At 39.4% G+C, this 19,701-nt stretch overlaps 1 protein-coding gene across 1 annotated transcript; it reads left to right on the top strand.

Annotated features, from left to right (window-relative positions):
- Positions 1-316: 316 nt before the first annotated feature.
- Positions 317-19,354, top strand: LOC119739872. Its single transcript, XM_038214986.1, has 5 exons — positions 317-339; positions 4,066-4,708; positions 5,147-5,262; positions 18,075-18,172; positions 19,008-19,354. The coding sequence occupies exons 2-5, from the start codon at positions 4,069-4,071 to the stop codon at positions 19,027-19,029; spliced, it is 876 nt and encodes a 291-aa protein (XP_038070914.1). The 5' UTR covers positions 317-339; positions 4,066-4,068; the 3' UTR covers positions 19,030-19,354.
- Positions 19,355-19,701: the final 347 nt, after the last annotated feature.

Here is a 19,701-nt window from a genome sequence, read left to right as displayed (position 1 = left end):
AGTATTTGGGTTTGGAATTGAGAAATACAATCCGTATTGAAGGAATAAAATGACTCGGCGGTGCCCGCGGCGCGGCTTCGGCGGAAGTGTCATCGCGTTATAGGCCCCGCTAGACGCGCGCAAAGTATAGGCTTTGGGAAAGTTGACTTTCTTGTCGCGAAAGAAAGGGCGCCCTCTTTTTGAGGTAGAAGGTGCATTGACCTCCAGCTGTGAAAATGACGCGTTGGATGTAATGCATGGGCATGGTAACGTCCGGTAGCCTGGCTACAGAAAGTGTTGGGCCATGCTAAGCTGTACACGGTGTACCAGACTATTGTGGAGACGGTGAGATACGGCGTGGTACTATTGTTGGTTTAGTTTAGGGGATTTTTTCGGTGTTTTTATGGGATTATTTACATTTCTTTGTATGTGTGTGTTACAATAATTGGGGAACAATAGGTGTGGTTGTATTATATCGATATATCGGGTGTGAAATGGCGCATATTACCGTGAAGTGCTTCATGTCTGTGCGTAGCCCCATCATGCCCATAAATGTGGCCTATTTACCGGTCATACTAAACAGCGTCAACACAGCGTCAACACACTCCAAAGCGTCAACACAGCGTCAACACAGCGTCAACACATCCAAAATGCACTAAAATTGACAAAAGTAGTATGTAACCCATACAGTATGGGCAGAAACAAGATTTTGGCTTAAAATTAATAGGTTAAACGTCTGAAAATTGCGATTTTCAGTTCAAGAAAATTGGCTCTCCGTGCCGCTCCGAAATCGGCTGCCATGTTGCCTCAGTGGCAGTGCGGACCATACCATTATGCTAAAGGGTGATAGCGTTGTACAATAAACCAAAAGAGAGGGCGCGGCCGGCCAATACCAAAAGATGTCCATTTCAATAAAGTAAATGAAACATAAACACAACTCACAAAATAATGATCAAATCCGATCCTCAGTCCTCAAAGATCTGGTATCCCTCTGTTGTTTATGACAAGATAATGTCATTACCTACACACCCCTACTTGAAATGGTGTAGTCCAAGCTTTGTGCGAAGTCAAGATGGCGGACAACGGCCGTGCGAGTGAAAGGTCATTTTTTTCGCGTGAAAATACGATATTTTTAACAACGAAATGGAAACTCAATCCAATGGAAATTCTCTTTTATTGAATGTTTCACAATTATATGCCCTTTTTGTCAATTCAGAATGTGTTTTGGATGTGTTGACGGTGTGTTGACGCTTCTGTCATGTGTTGACGCTGTGTTGACGCTGTGTTGACGCTGTTTAGTGCGACCCCTATTTACTGGACTGCCATGACTGCCTTCGTAAACATAGGCCACACGTACATCCACATGTACAAAAATGTGTCGCACTTTGCCAAATTTTGATTTCACATTTAGACTTAGTTTGTAGGGTTTTTTTGCTTTAGAAGCAAACTCACCCTCTGAATAGGCTAATCAGGAAGTGCTGCCTTTTTTCAGATGGCTAATTTTTGCTAAATTTCATGTTGATACGTAGCTGGAGTTACCCAGCCCTGAGTTTTATCATTGGGTTGTCTATTAGGGCTGGAGCGTATTTTTCTCGTAATTAGTAGTATATTCAAACAATTTTGGAAAATGTTCAATTTTGTCGCCGTTACACACTAATTGCAACTGCAACTCACCCCAAACTTGCCTGGAATAACCATTACACAGGTCCTTGAAGTAAAAAACGATCCACGATGAAGATTCAGCCCACAATTGCAGTGAAAACAGGAGGAATAACCGCTAACTTGACAACCTTGCTGGATTGGCCAGGACTGCTATTGGTTTGTGCACTAAAAAAAAATTGTGTACAATGAATGGCGGCGGTCGATTACCATCCACGTACAGCTCGCTGGTACTACGCGTTTTTGCGGTCGGTCCATGACGTGACGCGGAAGCGTAATACCCGATGACTATTTCATGCATTAACACTGCACTATGAATGCACGATAGCCGGCCAACTCGACGGTTGCCGTTCCAGTACCGCACTGTGATGCGAGTGAACCTCTTCTTAATGCATGAAACAGTCATCGGGTATTACGCTTCCGCGTCACGTCATGCACCGACCGCAAAAACGCGTAGTACCATTGAGCTGTACGTGGATGGTAATCGACCCCCCCCATTCATTGTACACAATTTTTTTTTAGTGCACAAACCAAAAGCAGTCCTGGCCAATCCAGCAAGGTTGTCAAGTTAGCGGTCATTCCTCCTGTTTTCACTGCAATTGTAGGCTGAATCTTCATCGTGGATCGTTTTTTACTTCAAGGACCTGTGTAATGGTTATTCCAGGCAAGTTTGGGGTGAGTTGCAGTTGCAATTAGTGTGTAACGGGGACAAAATTGAACATTTTCCAAAATTTTTGAATTTACTACTAGTTACGAGAAAAATACGCTCCAGCCCTAGAGACAACCCAATGATAAAACTCAGGGCTGGGTAACTCCAGCTAGTTGATACGCAAACGTGTGCAAATGGATCTGGAAATTTCACGAAAAATAGACATCTGGAAAAGGCAGCACTTTCTGATAAGCCTATTCAGAGGGTGAGTATGCTTCTAAAGCAAAAAAACTTACAAACTAAGCCTAAATGTGAAAATCAAAACTTGGCAAAGTGCGACACGTTTTTGTACATGTGGATGTGTGGCCTATGTTTTCGGAGGCAGTCCAGTAAATAGGCCACATTAATGGGGATAGTCTGTACGTAATTGCTATGCCCGCTATGCCTAACTCAGTAATACTAACATTATTTTGTCGTGGGAAAAATGATGCATGTACATGTAGTCTAGTTGTACAATAGTTTGATACCACCTTGGTGATCACTGAAAAATAATGAAAGGTGGGGGGGGGGGGGGTGGGCATATAGAAGTGCACATGTTATGTCATGTTATGACTGTATTTGCCAACTAATAATAGTAATGAGCCTTAATCCTAGACAATGCTAGAGTTGGGGTTTATATAAGATGTAAATATAAAATAAGGAAAGAATGTCGATTTTATTATTGAATTATTTAAATGGAATAATTCAGTCTGATGCAAAGTTATCAGGGATTTACTTAGACATGTTAGATAAGGCTCGCTGTTTGTGTGGGAATTTCCTGCATACATGTACATGTATATAGTTTGCGAATAAAATAAAATTGCACTGTTCTCTTTTTACAAACATGAATAATTCTCAAGATATGTCATGGTCACGTTGTTTTGTCAGCTGTGTGAAATTATGAGTTTAAAATTCTCACAGAGTATTAAGTGAAATCATTTTCTAATTTAATGTTAAAAACATGGTGGCATTAGTGACTTAAAGTCAGTTTTTATATCCTACAATCAAATGACAAAGATGTGTATGTCGTTATATAAAACAAATAATGAATGTTTTTCATTCGTGCAATGGAGAGAATATTTCCATTCGTTGAAAGAAAAAATGTTCCATCTTTCAACTCATGGAAATATTCTCACCATTGCACTCGTAAACATTTATTATTTGTATACTTTCCCAATTGTACTTTAGATATTGAGGAGGGGGCTTAAGTACTTGACAATTGTAAATGACCAAACTTTGTATAATGAAGGGGGGGGGGGGCATAGCCTGTCATTTTGTTAGAATTTGGCAATTTTTAAGTGTTCATTTGCTTTTCTCTGTTTGTTTTTCCTTGGGGGGGGGGGGCATTTTGGGTGATTGCCTCCCAATACGCTGTTATATTCATTCCAATGGAGAGTGGCCGTCTAGTTGGAAAATGTTATTTATAGTTGGGATATACTTAAGGACCGATGCTGTAGTCAAGAACCATTCACAATAACTATATTCATGGGAAAGAGTTCTATACACAAACAACACTTGACCCCCTGTGCACAAATCCTATGCGACTGTTCTGAAGAATTGTATTTTTTTGCTAAGTAAATGCCTTTTCACTACTATAATTTGACGGATAAGGGCATGTCATTGCTGTTCATGGCTTGTAGGCCACTATAGGGAAAAATAAGCGTTGTCCGTGTATGGAACTCTTCCGTATTTATAATATGTGTTATTTATCGTTTTTCTCTCTTTTCTCTGTTTTGCAGAAAATGGTGAAGACGCTGAAGAAGACGAGCTGTGACGTTCCTTCAACTTCCCTGAGGTTGGCACCTCCTCAGGGAAGACGCCTGCCTGTGTTTCACAGGCAGTGCGCAAACCAGCTGGTACACGCAGACTGTGTACTCGTACTCGGAGAACAAAGGTTCCAGCGTGTTCCTTGTTCTCACTGGGAGGGTACTGGGGCCAGCGTGCCCTTCAGCTGGATTAATCTTGAGAAAAGATGCACAGATAACATGAGAAAACATGAGATTAAACAGAGAGAATATGAACAGAAACTAAACAGGAAATATGACTTGAAACTGAGAGCATATGAGTATAATCACAGAGCATACGAGTTTAACCTGAGAAGCCACATCGATGATACTGAGCCTAGATGCAGTGACTATCTTGTGCAGAGAAGAAGGGTGAGTGAACTGAAGATGCGGAGAATCAACAAAATGACAAAGCAGAGAGTAAGTAATCAGAAAGCATTGAGAAGCTTGAAGGTAAGCAGACAAACATGCTGTAGCAGAAGTCAGGTATTGGAAAGTTATGTAGAGTACTGTCAAGAGGCAAAGAAGGTTTCTAAACCAAATAGAAAGAAAATGAGAAGAAGCCAACGTAGACAGGCCTACCACAGAATGAGGAATGGTAAGATGATCGAATTGCGCATGAGTAAGGAGGACAGAAGAAACCAGAAGAATGCCCAGAAGAATTTACAAAGTCACACTAGAAGAAGTTTGAGTAATGTCTTGAACAACATGCCAGATAAGGGAGACAAATGCATAGTGCAGAAACACAGCAGATATCAGTGTAAACCATGGAGATCACAAAAGAAGAGTAAATTTGCAAAGAGATCGAATGTAAATGAAATTCAAGACAAGCAGTGCTGGTTGTGCGATAGGAGTATTAAGTCATCTGAAAACAACGTGCAGTGTGATGGCTGTGACATTTGGTATCATGTCCATTGTATGAATTTCTCAAAGATGAAACAGCTGTTGAGCAACAAAGCTGTGACATGGTTGTGCAGAAAATGTGGGAGGAGTACTTATTCTGAGTCTCTGTTATGTAATCTTGGTATTCCAACAGATGATAACATGTATGAGTTGACAGTTCAGGAGACATGCACCGATGATGTGGTCAGAGAGAGGTCCGTGAATGGAATGTGCAGGAAGGACAGCAACAAAGACAATCAGAGAAAAAATGTAAGTGATGCAAACAGAAAACAAAGAACAGGTTGCATGAAATTAATGACTGAAACCAAAGAAGTGGTGGTACGTAGGCAGACAGGTGGTTACTCACTGCGGAGCAAGAAAAGCCAACCCCCAGAAGTAGATGATACAGATGAAAATCAAACTAGCATGTCCGAACCTGTTGGAAGGAGGGGTAGAAGAGGTGCAAGAAATGGAAAGGTTGAAGACAGTGTTGATAAGGGCAGTAAAAGTGGTGAACAAAGTTGTCAATCAAAGAATTTGCAAGGTGAATGCAATTGTGAAACAAGACGTGAAACAGCATATCCAGTTAGTAGGAAACGGCAGCTATCAAGTGACAATAAAAGTGGTGAAACAAAACATAAACAAAAGGAGGTACATGTACAAAATGCACATGAAGTTTTAGATAGTGAGCATGATGTCAAAGCCAAAGGTAATGTCAAAAAATGCAAAATTTTGCAACATGAAACATGTAAATCTGTGGGAGGCAAACACAATCAGGAGAGTAAAAGAAAATGTAGTAGAGGAAAGAATTACATTGGATCCCACACAATGATTGTGCAGGGAAGTTTTCATCAAGGTGATCATAGATTTGGATGGAGTTCAGGAAAACAATGTGTACCGAACAGTTTGTGCTGTGTTTTATACAGTAAAGTCAAAGAGTTGAAAGACTGGTCTTGTAGTGATATTGATACTACACTAAATACTGGAAATGAGTTATACAGACATTTATCCAGAAGTTCTACAGTGAATACTCAATACTTGTTGATAAATGAACTGCCAAATGAATTGGATTTGCTCAATCATCATTTCAGTATGAGGTTTCATGATCCTGTATGTGGTACATTAGGAGAAGAGTGTAATTTGCCAGAATTTCATATGATGCCGCTGAATCGTACATTAGAACAGAGTCTTCAACAACACTATGCAAGTTTCATATGTTTCCATGGAAATACATTTGTTGCAATTACTCAAGATGGCATGTATTATATCTTTGATTCTCACTCTAGAAACCAGCAAGGTTGCCAAGTCAGTGAAGGAACAAGTCTGTTGAAACGTGTTGCTACTTGGCAAGATGTACACAGGTATTGTAGTGATTTGGCAAAGTCTATGTGCTTGTCTGATAATGAGCAGTTTGAAGTTACAGGTGTATCTGTGTGGTTAGATGATGAGGAAAGACACGATGCTGATGCAAGTATATGTACGGAAGACAATAATGATTCAGTACTGGCAAGGAGTGATTGCAATAAAGCAAAAGTGGATGAAGGAAACTCTGGGTCTATAGTAGATGTTGTTGGTTCTGGTAGAGGTTTGTCAAGGACATGTACGGATCTACCAAATAATTTGAAGGAAGGCAACAAACATAGTTGCAGTGAAATGAGTCGCAGTACTAAAGTCGATGACAACAGTGATGTTGAAATTATGGAAGTGGTCCAGATGCAAAAGTTTAAATTTGTTCCCCTGACTTATAATAGGAAGCAGGCAGTATGTAGAGAACATAGAATAGGCCACGTATCTCTGGACTGTAATGAGGTTTCAGATACATGTGAAGAGATGGGACGACCTGATTCAGTGAAGAAAATTAAAGGAGATGGGAACTGCTTTTTCAGGGCTATATCATTTGCTGTGTCGGGATCTGAAGATAATCATTTGCAGTTAAGAATGGCTACTGTCAATCACTTGTTAAAAAATGGAGATAAATTCAATGGTTTTCTGCGACAAGGGTTTGTTAATGTGGAAGATTATATCACAAGGCAACGAATGTTTGACTCTAGAGTGTGGGCTACAGAGGTTGAAATCATGGCAATGGCACACATGCTGCATACAGACATATATACATTTGAAGATGTAAATAAGTGGTATGTTTTCTCTGCAAGCACCTTTGAGAGAGAGGCTGTAATATTAGATGAGGCAATTTACTTGTACCATAGGCGTAGAATTCACTATGATGTTGTGTTGTCAGTTCATGCATCAACTCAATCAAGAAGGCAATGTGATAATGGACAACAGAAAGTAACAAGTCATAAAGGAGCAGAATGTGTGAAAAATGGTACCTCCAGTAAGTCGGAAAAGAATTCGAAGTGTAAAAGGCGTAAGCGATCAAATACAAAATTACAACAAAGAAAGAAAAGAGAGAAAGCTAAGGAAAGGTATGCAGACAAGGTGCGTGAAAAGAATAGGATTTTAGAGCAAAAGCAAAGTAAAAAGATGAAAAACCAGAAGAACTACCAAAAGAATGCAGACAAGAAGAAGGAATTGCTAAAAATAAAGTACAGTAGTGACATGGACTTTAAAACAGAGCGATTAAAGGCTCAAAAGAGAAACTATAACAATGAAACGCATAAAAAAGTTATTCTGAAGCATAAAAAAGAGAAATATTGTCACAATCAAGAATACAAAGAAAAGAAAAGAAACAGTGGGAAAAGAAATTACCGTGATAATCCTGAATATAGAGAGAAGAAAATCAACAAAGGGAAAGCCAAGTATTGCCAGAATCCTGAGTACAGAGAGAAGCTGATCACTAAGGGGAAAACAAAGTATAGCCAGAATCCTGAGTACAGAGAGAAGTTGATCACTAAGGGGAAAACAAAGTATAGCCAGAATCCTCAGTACAGAGAGAATTTGATCGCCATGTTGAAAAGCAAATATTGTGATGATGCTGAATACAGAATCAAGGTAATCAATGAGGGAAAAACAAAGTATTACAATAATCCTGAATACAGAGAAAATAAAATCAATAAGGGGAAAAGAAAGTACCGTGATGATGCAGGATATAGAGATAAGCTAATAAATTATGAAAAAAGCAAGTGTAAAGCAAAGTACCATAAAGATCTTGCTTATAGACAGAAGAAAATAAATAGAGCTAAATGTAAATATCATGGCAATGTTTCATATAGAAGAAAGCTCATTGCAAGTATCAAAAAGAAATACCGATGTGTGACATCTTACAGGGCAAAGTTAATAAAGTATGGAAAAAGGAAGTATGAAATAAATAGTGAATATCGTAAAAGTATGGCAGAGATGAATTACAAACGTGCTGCGATTAACAAAGAGAAAAGACGTAAAATTTGTTTTGTTACAAAGACATTCAAAGAAAGCATAGCTAAAGGACCTGAGTATGTGTGTGCTTGCTGTCATAAACTGCTGTTTCAAAAGCAAGTTATACAGTGTAACCTGTACAAATACAAAGATCAGAAGTCAATTAGTGACAAATATCTTCATACTTGTAGTGATCATTGTGAATCCAAGTGTATAATTGCAGAATCAAGCAGATCATGTTTATGGATATGTTATACCTGTCACAGAAAATTACTTGTTAATAAAGTCCCTGCTGAAGCTAATGTGAATAATTTAAACCTGATGGACATCCCTGAGGAATTAGCTTGTTTGAATACGTTAGAAGAGCATCTAATTGCAATAAATGTACCGTTCATGAAAATGATTGCATTGCCTAAAGGAGGACAACATGGTGTACGAGGCCCAGTTGTGTGTGTACCATCAAATATAACAGACACAGTCAAAGCACTACCAAGGCCTGAAAGTGATGATCAGATGATCCGAGTCAAGCTGAAGAGAAAATTGACTTATAAAGGATATTATCAATATCAGTTTGTGAGTAAAGAAAATGTGGAGAATGCATTACGATATCTTCAACATAATAATAAATGGTTCAGTGACATTGAAATAAATGCTGATTGGGATAATCCATTGTGTGAAGATGATCATGAAATGGATCAGTCTGTACCTGATGTGAAAGAAGAAACCAACGATGAAAGCGGTAACAGTGATGAGGAAACTGATGATGATCGTTTACGAGGCATTGCATTAGACACTTGTCTTCAGCCAACTAATGTAGGACAGGAAATACTTGATCAGTATTTTGAGGAAGTGCTGTGTGTGGCTCCATGTGAAGGCAATAGTCCAATTAGAGTGCTAATGGAAAAGGGTAACGAAGCAAAATGCTTTCCAGTATTATTTCCATCAGGTCAACCTATTTTTGATGATGATCGTGAAATGAAATTGACACTTTGCCGATATTTCCATAACCGATTGATGAATGTTGATAATAGATTTGCAATGTGTACTCAATATATCTTTTATGCTCAGTATTTGTCAGAGATTCAGAGAGTTATGTCCAGTGTTTCAATTGCACTGCGAAAAGGATCTGATAAAAAGTACAATGGTGACAGTGTGAATGCCTCCATGATCAATGACAGGGACCAATTACAAGATATGTTGAAGTCAGATAGTGGATACAAATTTCTCAAGCCCATTCGTGGTACACCCCCATACTGGCAAGCAGCACAGAAGGATGTTTTGGCTATGATCAGACAGTTAGGAATACCAACATGGTTTTGTTCATTTTCTGCAGCTGATATGCGGTGGCCTGAGGTAATCAATACAATTTTAAGACAGCAAGGTGATTCTAGAAATGTAGAAGGTTTGGACTGGAATGAGAAATGTACCATATTGCGAAGTAATCCTGTTACTGCTGCGAGAATGTTTGATCAGCGATTTCATACGTTTCTGAGAGATGTTATATTGTCCAGAGCTGAACCAATAGGAAAAGTCATAGACTATTTTTACAGAGTAGAATTTCAACAAAGAGGGTCGCCACATACACATTGTCTTTTCTGGATTGAAAATGCACCCAAGTTGGGAGATGACAGTGAAAGAGAGGTTGTACAGTTTGTTGACAAATATATAAGTTGTAAATTACCATCAAAGGACAAGGATGAAGAATTACATGAAATTATTAGTCATGTACAGTTGCACAGCAGAAAGCATTCCAAGTCATGTAAAAAGAAGGGTACTGAGTGTAGGTTTAATTTCCCAAGACCTCCATCTGAACGAACATTCATTACAGAGCCCATGCCAACAGATGATGAGGATCAAACTAATGGTGAAAGCAGTGAAAGAAATAAGGCTAAGGAATTACTGCAATCAATATGGACTGCAATACAAAAAAGTGAGAACGAACACATGACAACCAATGAATTGTTTGCAAGTATAAATATGACACAAAGTGATTTTGAAAAAGCGAATGATGTATTAAGTCACAAAACGAGTTTAGTTCATAAGAGACAGCCACAAGATGTATGGGTTAATTTGTACAATCCAGATTTGATAAGATGTTGGAATGCTAACATGGATATTCAGTACATTTGTGATGCTTATGCTTGTGTTGCTTACGTGGTATCGTATATGTCAAAAGCTGAACGTGAAATGGGTATGTTGTTGTCACATGCTCAGGCAGAGGCACAGAAAGGAAATTTGGATGCAAGACAGAGCATGCGGGAAATTGGCTGTGTGTATTTGCATAATCGTGAAGTATCAGCACAAGAAGCAGTTTACCGTGTTTGTAATCTCAGATTGAAAGAAGGATCAAGGAAAGTGGAATTCATACCTGTCGGTGAAAATCCAATTAGAATGAGTAAGCCTCTGAGTGTTATTCAAAATACATGTGATGAAGATGATAATATTTGGATGACTAGTAGAATTGATAGGTACCTAGCAAGACCAAATACTGACAAATGTGAAACAATGTGCTTGGCAACATTTTGCTCAGATTATAGAGTTATATATACAAACATGGCTAAAACAACTCGTTCACCAGTATATGAATTGAAGAATGGTTTAGGCCACATACAGAAACGAAGTCGAACTGATCCAGCTGTTATACGATTTCCTAGATTTTCATCAGCAAAATGTCCTGAAAAGTACTACCAGAGCATACTGCAGTTGTACCTTCCATATCGTGTTGATGCCCAGCTGAAACCGCAACAGTTTGAAACATATGAGGAATTTTATAGAAATGGCATTATTAAGTTTGGTGGAATGTTGAAACCTGTGAGAAATATTGTTGAAAGTAACCAGTCATTGTATGAAGCTAATGCTAAGGCAGTAGATGAAGCTGAGGAAATGCTGGCGAAGTTTGGTCCACAAGAAGATGCTTGGGCATTGATAGCTCCAGAAACTGAAAAGGACAGACTTGAATGTGAAGGACAGCAACAAGCCCAAGTGGAAGAGAGTGACAATGAGTCAGATATTCCTGATTTGAAATCCAAGAAAGATGATGATATGAAATATACTATTGAACCACACAGATTAAATGTATCCAAACAAGAAGCAATGAATTTGTTGAGGTGTCTCAATGCTAAACAAAAACAGGTGTTTTACAAAGTCAGACAATGGTGTTTGAACAAAGTGAATGGTAAAAATCCTGAACCGTTTCATGTATTTGTCACTGGTGGAGCAGGCACAGGGAAAAGCCATTTGATTAAATGTATTTATTACGAGGCAACAAGACTTTTTGGAAGAATGGTAGAAAATCCAGACGACATCTCAGTTTTGCTTACAGCGCCTACAGGTGTTGCTGCATATAATATACATGGTGCTACAATTCACAGTGCTTTGTCAATAACAACAAATGTCAGATTGCCATATCAACCACTGAGTGAAGAAAAGATCAGTACACTACGACACAAATTGAGGCAACTACAAATTCTGATTGTTGATGAGATTTCTATGGTGGGTCATAAACTCTTATGCTATGTTCATGGTCGTCTGCGACAGATAAAACAGTCAAGGAATCATAGTCCTTTTGGAAATGTCAGTGTATTAGCTGTTGGTGATTTTTATCAGTTACCCCCAGTAAAAGCAAAATCTTTGTACCAGACTGATGTTACAACTGACTTGTGGAATGGTAATTTTGTCAAAGTAGAACTGAATGAGATAATGAGACAGAAGGATGATGCACAGTTTGCTGAAGTATTGAATAGGTTACGAATCAGAAAGAGAAAGGAAAGCTTAGGAGCTGGTGATAAGAGACTGTTACAATCACGTGAGACTGGAGAAGATTGGACTGATGCTGTGCATATCTATCCTTGCAATAAACAAGTGGATGAGTACAATACACAGACCCTCTTTGCTAAATGTTCAGATTGTGTATGTGTTCTTGCTAAAGATTTCCAGAAAGATGCAAAAAGTGGGAAAATGATATCAGTAGTGAAATCACTCAAGAAATCGTCAATGACTAATTTACCTGATTCTTTGTGGCTTGGTGTTGGTGCTAGAGTCATGCTTACAAGGAACCTTGATGTATCTGATGGACTTGTTAATGGAGTATTTGGAATTGTAAATGAAATTGTTATATTAGCTAATGATCGTGAGCAGTCACCTAAGTTGATTAAAGTAGAATTTGACAATGAAAATATTGGATCAAAATTGAAACAAACTTCCTGTAGTAATGATAGAGATGTTGTCGGTATTGAAATGGTAGAAGAAAGCTTGAATAAACAGTGTGTCCGACATCAGTTTCCACTGAAGTTAGCTTGGGCATGTACAGCTCATAAGGTTCAAGGTATGAGTTTGGAAAAGGCAGTTGTAAGTTTGAACCGTACGTTTTCAGCAGGACAAGCTTATGTTAGTTTGAGTAGAGTTGTTTCACTGAATGGTCTTGTGATAGAAGGGTTTGATGAGAAATACATTTATTGTAATGAGGCAGTAGCTGAAGCAATGACTAAAATGGCATCGTACATTGAGGAGTCTGATGAAAAGGGAAGCACTAATGTAGGTGATGAAAATGAAATCAAGGGTGATGTATGTTTTAGCACAAGCATTGCTATGCATAATATTCAAGGACTTCAGGCACACGTAATGGATTTAAAAACTAACAATGAAATGTTGTCGTGTGATTTCATTTGCCTGACAGAAACATGGACTGACAGAAACTTTGATTGTGATATGGATATGAGTAATTGTAAATGGTATCATCAGCCAAGAAGTATGTCTTATGATAACTCCAGTCATGTGGCATGTATGTTGAAAGAACAGTGTCATGGCGGTGTAGCTGTGTGTGGCAAAAAGGACAGACTGTTCAGTAGGATACATTTGGCAATCAATAATCTTGAATACATCGCATTTGAGTTGCATGTAATTCCAAACGAGTCATTACCAATACTTGTTGTTATACTTTACCGACCACCGTCATATACATTAAAGGAATTTGTAGAGGTGCTGGATATGTTGTTGAATGAGATACACAAGATTTCAAACGAGTGCATTGTGATGGGCGATTTTAATGAAGATATCATGAACAAAGAATCTTGTGTAAAGAAATTGATGCAAGATCATGGATATAATCAGTGTGTAAGTGATGCAACAACTGAAAAAGGCACTTTACTTGACCATGTTTATGTGAGAAACATAGATTGTATTGATGTTCAAATTAGTTCAACTTACTACAGCTACCACGAAGCAGTCATTATTCGGTTGTGACTTCATAAATGAATTAGTTTGTATTGCTCAAGTTTCAAACATGGTTTGTTTATATTTTGAGTGTTTTCAGTAATATTGCACATTGTGAATTTGCAAACAGACAAGAAAATAAATATTTTCAGCTGTGAATTAAAATGAAATTGTAAGAGGAAAAACAATTTGCAAATAGTTGTGTAAACCAGACAGATCAATAGTCCTGTAAACCAGATGGATCATGTCAATAGTCGTATAAACCAGACAGATGAATAGTCCTGTAAACCAGATGGATCATGCCAATAGTCGTGTAAACCAGACAGATCAATAGTTGTGTAATCCAGACAGATCAATAGTCATTGTAAGGCAGACGGGTCAATAGTTGTGTAAAGCAGACGGATCAATAGTCGTGTAAAGCAGACGGATCAATTGTTGTGTAATCCATACAGATCAATAGTCGTGTAAGCAGACAGATCAAAAGTCGTGTACACCAGACGAATCAATAGTCGTGTAAAGCAGACGGATCAATAGTCGTGTAAAGCAGACGGATCAATAGTCGTGTAAACCAGACGGATCAATAGTCGTGTAAAGCAGACGGATCAATAGTCGTGTAAACCAGACAAATCAATAGTCGTGTAAAGCAGACGGATCAATAGTCGTGTAAACCAGACGGATCAATAGTCGTGTAAAGCAGACGGATCAATAGTCGTGTAAACCAGACAAATCAATAGTCGTGTAAAGCAGACGGATCAATAGTCGTGTAAACCAGACGAATCAATAGTCGTGTAAAGCAGATGGATCAATAGTCGTGTAAAACAGACGGGTCAATAGTCGTGTAAACCAGACGAATCAATAGTCGTGTAAAGCAGATGGATCAATAGTCGTGTAAAACAGACGGGTCAATAGTCGTGTAAAGCAGATGGATCAATAGTCGTGTAAAGCAGACGGATCAATTGTTGTGTAATCCACACAGATCAATAGTCGTGTAAAGCAGATGGATCAATAGTCGTGTAAAGCACATGGATCAGTAGTCGTGTAAACGAGACAGATCAATAGTCATGTAAACCAGATGGGTCAATTGTTGTGTAAAGGAGAGGGATCAAGAGTTGTGTAGACCAGACGGATAAATAGTCGTGTAAACCAGACGGATCAATAGTCGTGTAAACCAGACGGATCATTAGTCGTGTAAACCAGAGAGATCAATAGTCGTGTAATCAAGACAGATCAATAGTCATGTAAAGCAGACGGGTCAATTGATGTGTAAAGGAGAGGGATCAAGAGTTGTGTAAACCATACGGATCAATAGTCGTGTAAACCAGACGGATCAATAGTCGTGTAGACCAGAGAGATCAATAGTCGTGTAATCAAGACAGATCAATAGTCATGTAAAGCAGACAGATCAATTGTTGTGTAAAGGAGAGAGATCAAGAGTTGTGTAGACCAGACGGATCAATAGTCGTGTGAACCAGACGGATCAATAGTCGTGTAAACCAGACAGATCAATAGTCATGTAAACCAGTTAGATCAATAGTCGTGTAAACCAGTTAGATCAATAATCGTGTAAACCAGTTAGATCAATAGTCGTGTAAACCAGTTAGATCAATAGTCGTGTACATTGTAAACCAGTTAGATCAATAATTGTGTAAACCAGTTAGATCAATAGTCGTGTAAACCAGTTAGATCAATAGTTGTGTAAACCAGTTAGATCAATAATCGTGTAAACCAGTTAGATCAATAGTCGTGTAAACCAGTTAGATCAATAATCGTGTAAACCAGTTAGATCAATAGTCGTGTAAACCAGTTAGATCAATAGTCGTGTAAACCAGTTAGATCAATAGTTGTGTAAACCAGTTAGATCAATAGTCGTGTAAACCAGTTAGATCAATAATCGTGTAAACCAGTTAGATCAATAGTCGTGTAAACCAGTTAGATCAATAGTCGTGTACATTGTAAACCAGTTAGATCAATAATCGTGTAAACCAGTTAGATCAATAGTCGTGTAAACCAGTTAGATCAATAGTTGTGTAAACCAGTCAGATAGTCGTGCAAAGCAGACAAATCAATTGTCGTGTAAACCAGGTAAATAAAATGTAGTGTAAACCAGTCGTTCTGTTGATCAATGGATGATGACAATCACTCGCAATAATTGTGGAGCATCGTTGTCACATTCACAGCTGAGTGTGGCATTTCACCAATCATGTTGTTCATCGGTGCATGATGATGATTACTCGCTATAACTGTAGAGCATCGTTGTCAAATTCACAGCTGAGTGTGGCATTTCACCAATCATTTTGTTTATCGGTGGATGATGAGGATTACTGACTATGACTTTGTTATTCATCGTTATCACAGCTGAGTGTGGCATCTCACGGAGTCTGCTCATGAGTGGATGATGAGGATTACTCACTATGACTGTGGAGCATCGTTGTCACATTCACAGCTGAGTGTGGCATCTGATGGAGTCCATCTGCTCATCAGTGGATGATGAGGATTACTCACTATGACTGTGGAGCATCGTTGTCACATTCACAGCTGAGTGTGGCATCTGACGGAGTCCATCTGTTCATCGGAGGTGATGAGGATTACTCACTATGACTGTGGAGCATCGTTGTCACATTCACAGCTGAGTGTGGCATCTCACCGAGTCCGTCTGCTCATCAGTGGATGATGAGGATTACTCACTATGACTGTGGAGCATTGTTGTCACATTCACAGCTGAGTGTGGCATCTGATGGAGTCCATCTGCTCATCAGTGGATGATGAGGATTACTCACCATGACTGTGGAGCATCGTTGTCACATTCACAGCTGCGTGTGGCATCTGACGGAGTCCATCTGCTCATCAGTGGATGATGAGGATTACTCACTATGACTGTGGAGCATCGTTGTCACATTCACAGCTGAGAGTGGCATCTGATGGAGTCCATCTGCTTGCTCATCAGTGGAGGATGAGGTTTACTCACTATGACTATGGAGCATCGTTGTCACATTCACAGCTGAGTGTGGCATCTGACGCAGTCCATCTGTTCATCGGAGGTGATGAGGATTACTCAGTATGACTGTGGAGCATCGTTGTCACATTCACAGCTGAGAGTGGCATCTGATGGAGTCCATCTGCTTGCTCATCAGTGGATGATGAGGATTACTCACTATGACTGTGGAGCATCGTTGTCACATTCACAGCTGAGTGTGGCATCTGACGGAGTCCATCTGTTCATCGGAGGTGATGAGGATTACTCACTATGACTGTGGAGCATCGTTGTCACATTCACAGTTGAGTGTGGCTTCTCATGGAGTCCATCTGCTCATCAGTGGATGATGAGGATTACTCACTTTGACAGTGGAGCATCGTTGTCACATTCACAGCTGAGTGTGGCATCTGACGGAGTCCATCTGTTCATCGGAGGTGATGAGGATTACTCACTATGACTGTGGAGCATCGTTGTCACATTCACAGCTGAGTGTGGCATCTGATGGAGTCCATCTGCTTGCTCATCAGTGGATGATGAGGATTACTCACTATGACTGTGGAGCATCGTTGTCACATTCACAGCTGAGTGTGGCATCTGACGGAGTCCATCTGTTCATCGGAGGTGATGAGGATTACTCACTATGACTGTGGAGCATTGTCGTCACATTCACAGCTGATTGTGGCATTTTACCAGTCCTTCTGTTCATTGTTAGTTGTTGACGATTACTCACTATGACAGAGGATCATCCTCGTCACATTCACAGCTGAGTGTGGCATTTCACCAATCCTTCTGTTCATCGATGGATGTTGAGGATTACTCACTATTACTGTAGAGCATTGTTGTCACATCCACAGCTGAGTGTGGCATTTCACCAGTCCTTCTGTTCATCGGTGGTTGTTGACAATATCTCGTGACTGTGGAGCATCGTTGTCACATTCACAGCTCAGTGTGCCATTTTACCAATCCTTCTGTTTATGGATGATGACAATTACTGTGGCGCACTGATGCCACACTTACAACTCCTGCCTTGCAGGTTGGCACTCGTTTATTGAACATGAGTTGATGGTGACTATCATTCTTCAACTATGGGCCCTGGGCGGAAGGTTCGCCTTTATAGTGGTAAGAAAAGGATCATTTTGGGAGACCGCTAAAAGAAAAACATAAGACACTTTGGATTTCCATTCATGTGCTGAGATCATTACGTGTACATTGTAAGTGTATGCTGTGCAGTCAAACTCCAACAAGATGAGCTCTGTTTTAATAGTACAAGATCCTGCTTATAACAAGCAAAACTTTAGGTCCCAATCTTTGTTGTTCTTTGTGTTCCTGTGTTTTCCATTACTGTTAATACGAGGTACCTGTTACATGTATAACAAGATAATTCATATAGACCGAAGGACCTTGTTATAAACTTGTGCAGCTCTGTCTTTGTCACTCTTTGTAAACAGAGTCCTTACTTCCAGAAGAATCAACTGGTATGTTTGTTCACTTCATTGTTTTATTTTACTGACAACAATTTTGTATGGAAAATATGAAGTCTCAAAACTGATTTCAGTTTTTGTTTCGTGTGTTCTGTGTGTAGAATTTGTGCATGTGTGACGTGGACGTCATTGAAGAGAAGACTACCCCTTTGTTGGAAACTGACTATTCAAACTATTTGCACAGTTTATATTTTTCAAGGTAAGATATAATTAGCTGTAGCTGTGTAAATTAAATCTTTCTACATATTTTTATTGACCATGTAGTAAACAGCAGATGCAACTTGCAGCAACTGATATTCTCCGGGTTTTTTTCAGCAATTTGATCTTCTGTGTCAAATTGGTGAAAGTGTGATAAAGCAATTCTAAATAATATGGTTGAAATTAGTTAGAGCATGGTTGTTGATAATGACCTGATCAGAAGGGAGAGCCTCTAACAGCAACCGGGTGCTTACTCAAAGCAAACACCAAATTTATAACTGCAAATTTGTCACAGTATTATCCACATAAAAGTTTATGAAAGAAGTATCATCTGGCAAGCACTCACTGGCCGATTTCCGGAAGGTCTTGTTCTTGACACGGGTACATGTACATCATTCTTGCAAACCCCAAAAGATAGGTGGTGGAAACAATACGCGCAACGCGCAACACACACCTCTGTGCATTTTGCACACAGCACTATCAGTGATGTGTTTACTGCATCTTCATATCAGACCACGTGTGCATTATGTCCTCGGTGTGTTCAGCATTCTACCTCATATAAGATTACTTCAGTTGTTCTCAAACATAGTATTGCACATGGTTCATGTGGTTGGATTGTCCGCATGTGCCACAGAGTGCAGTTTAAAGACAACTCTTTATCAAAAACGACTGATGCTTAATTTGCCAGTTCAGATCACCCGTGGACTGGTAATTGCCTTTCCACCAATATGAATGCATAGACTGTCTTAGGCATTATGTGAGTAGGAAATTAATATCTATGGAGGTTTTCATTCAACAAGTTAAATATGTTTAGTTCAATTTATTTTGTTTTTCAGCCCACCTATAGCATTACTATGATGTGAAGGACAGCTAATCACCTCTCAACCAAGCCCGAGTTCTGTCAGCCACCTCTCGCATCACTGTGATGTCACAGGCTACTAATCACAGTCTGTCATCCAAGCCCAAGTACTGTACGTGAGTCATCTCTTGTACCACTATGTCTAAGGCTACTAATCACCTGTCAACCATGCCTGAGTTCTGTCAGCCACCTCTTGCATCACTGTGATGTCACAGGCTACTAATCACAGTCTGTCATCCAAGCCCAAGTACTGTACGTGAGTCATCTCTTGTACCACTATGTCCGAGGCTACTAATCATCTGTCCACCATGCCCGAGTTCTGTCAGCCACTGCTTATCACCGTTCATCCCATCATGAATATTGTGAGCCATCTCTTGCATCACCCGCCATTAAAGGCAGAGTTCTATGAGTTACCTTGTGCATCACTATGATGTCAAAGGCTGTTATTACCCCCCATCCAAGTCCAACTGCTGTGAGTCACTTTGTTCATCACCGTGATGTCAAAGGCTACTTATCACCTGTCATACAAGCCAGACTGCTGTATGTCACCTGGGAAATGACAAAGCCTCAAATGTTTCTGATATCTCAAACAAGTGTTAGTTCTGTGATCTCAAGACTATATGTGTGAGCCTTTGTCCTGTCGTCAAACTCTTGTATAAACATGTGATGAT

Source organism: Patiria miniata, unplaced genomic scaffold, assembly GCF_015706575.1.
Source record: "Patiria miniata isolate m_02_andy unplaced genomic scaffold, ASM1570657v1 HiC_scaffold_4, whole genome shotgun sequence".
Lineage (NCBI taxonomy): Eukaryota > Metazoa > Echinodermata > Asteroidea > Valvatida > Asterinidae > Patiria > Patiria miniata.
Note: the sequence above shows the minus strand (reverse complement) of the source record. Positions and strands in the feature narration are given on the sequence as shown.

What these genes read in the sequence shown, in the direction of transcription:
- LOC119739872 (XM_038214986.1), top strand. Translation starts at nt 4,069, where the DNA reads ATGGTGAAGACGCTGAAGAAGACGAGCTGTGACGTTCCTTCAACTTCC. An exon ending in CTACCACAGAATGAGGAATG is followed by an intron (nt 4,709 to 5,146) that starts GTAAGATGATCG and finishes GTATTCCAACAG; the next exon opens with ATGATAACATGTATGAGTTG. An exon ending in CACAGTTTATATTTTTCAAG is followed by an intron (nt 18,173 to 19,007) that starts GTAAGATATAAT and finishes TTTGTTTTTCAG; the next exon opens with CCCACCTATAGCATTACTAT.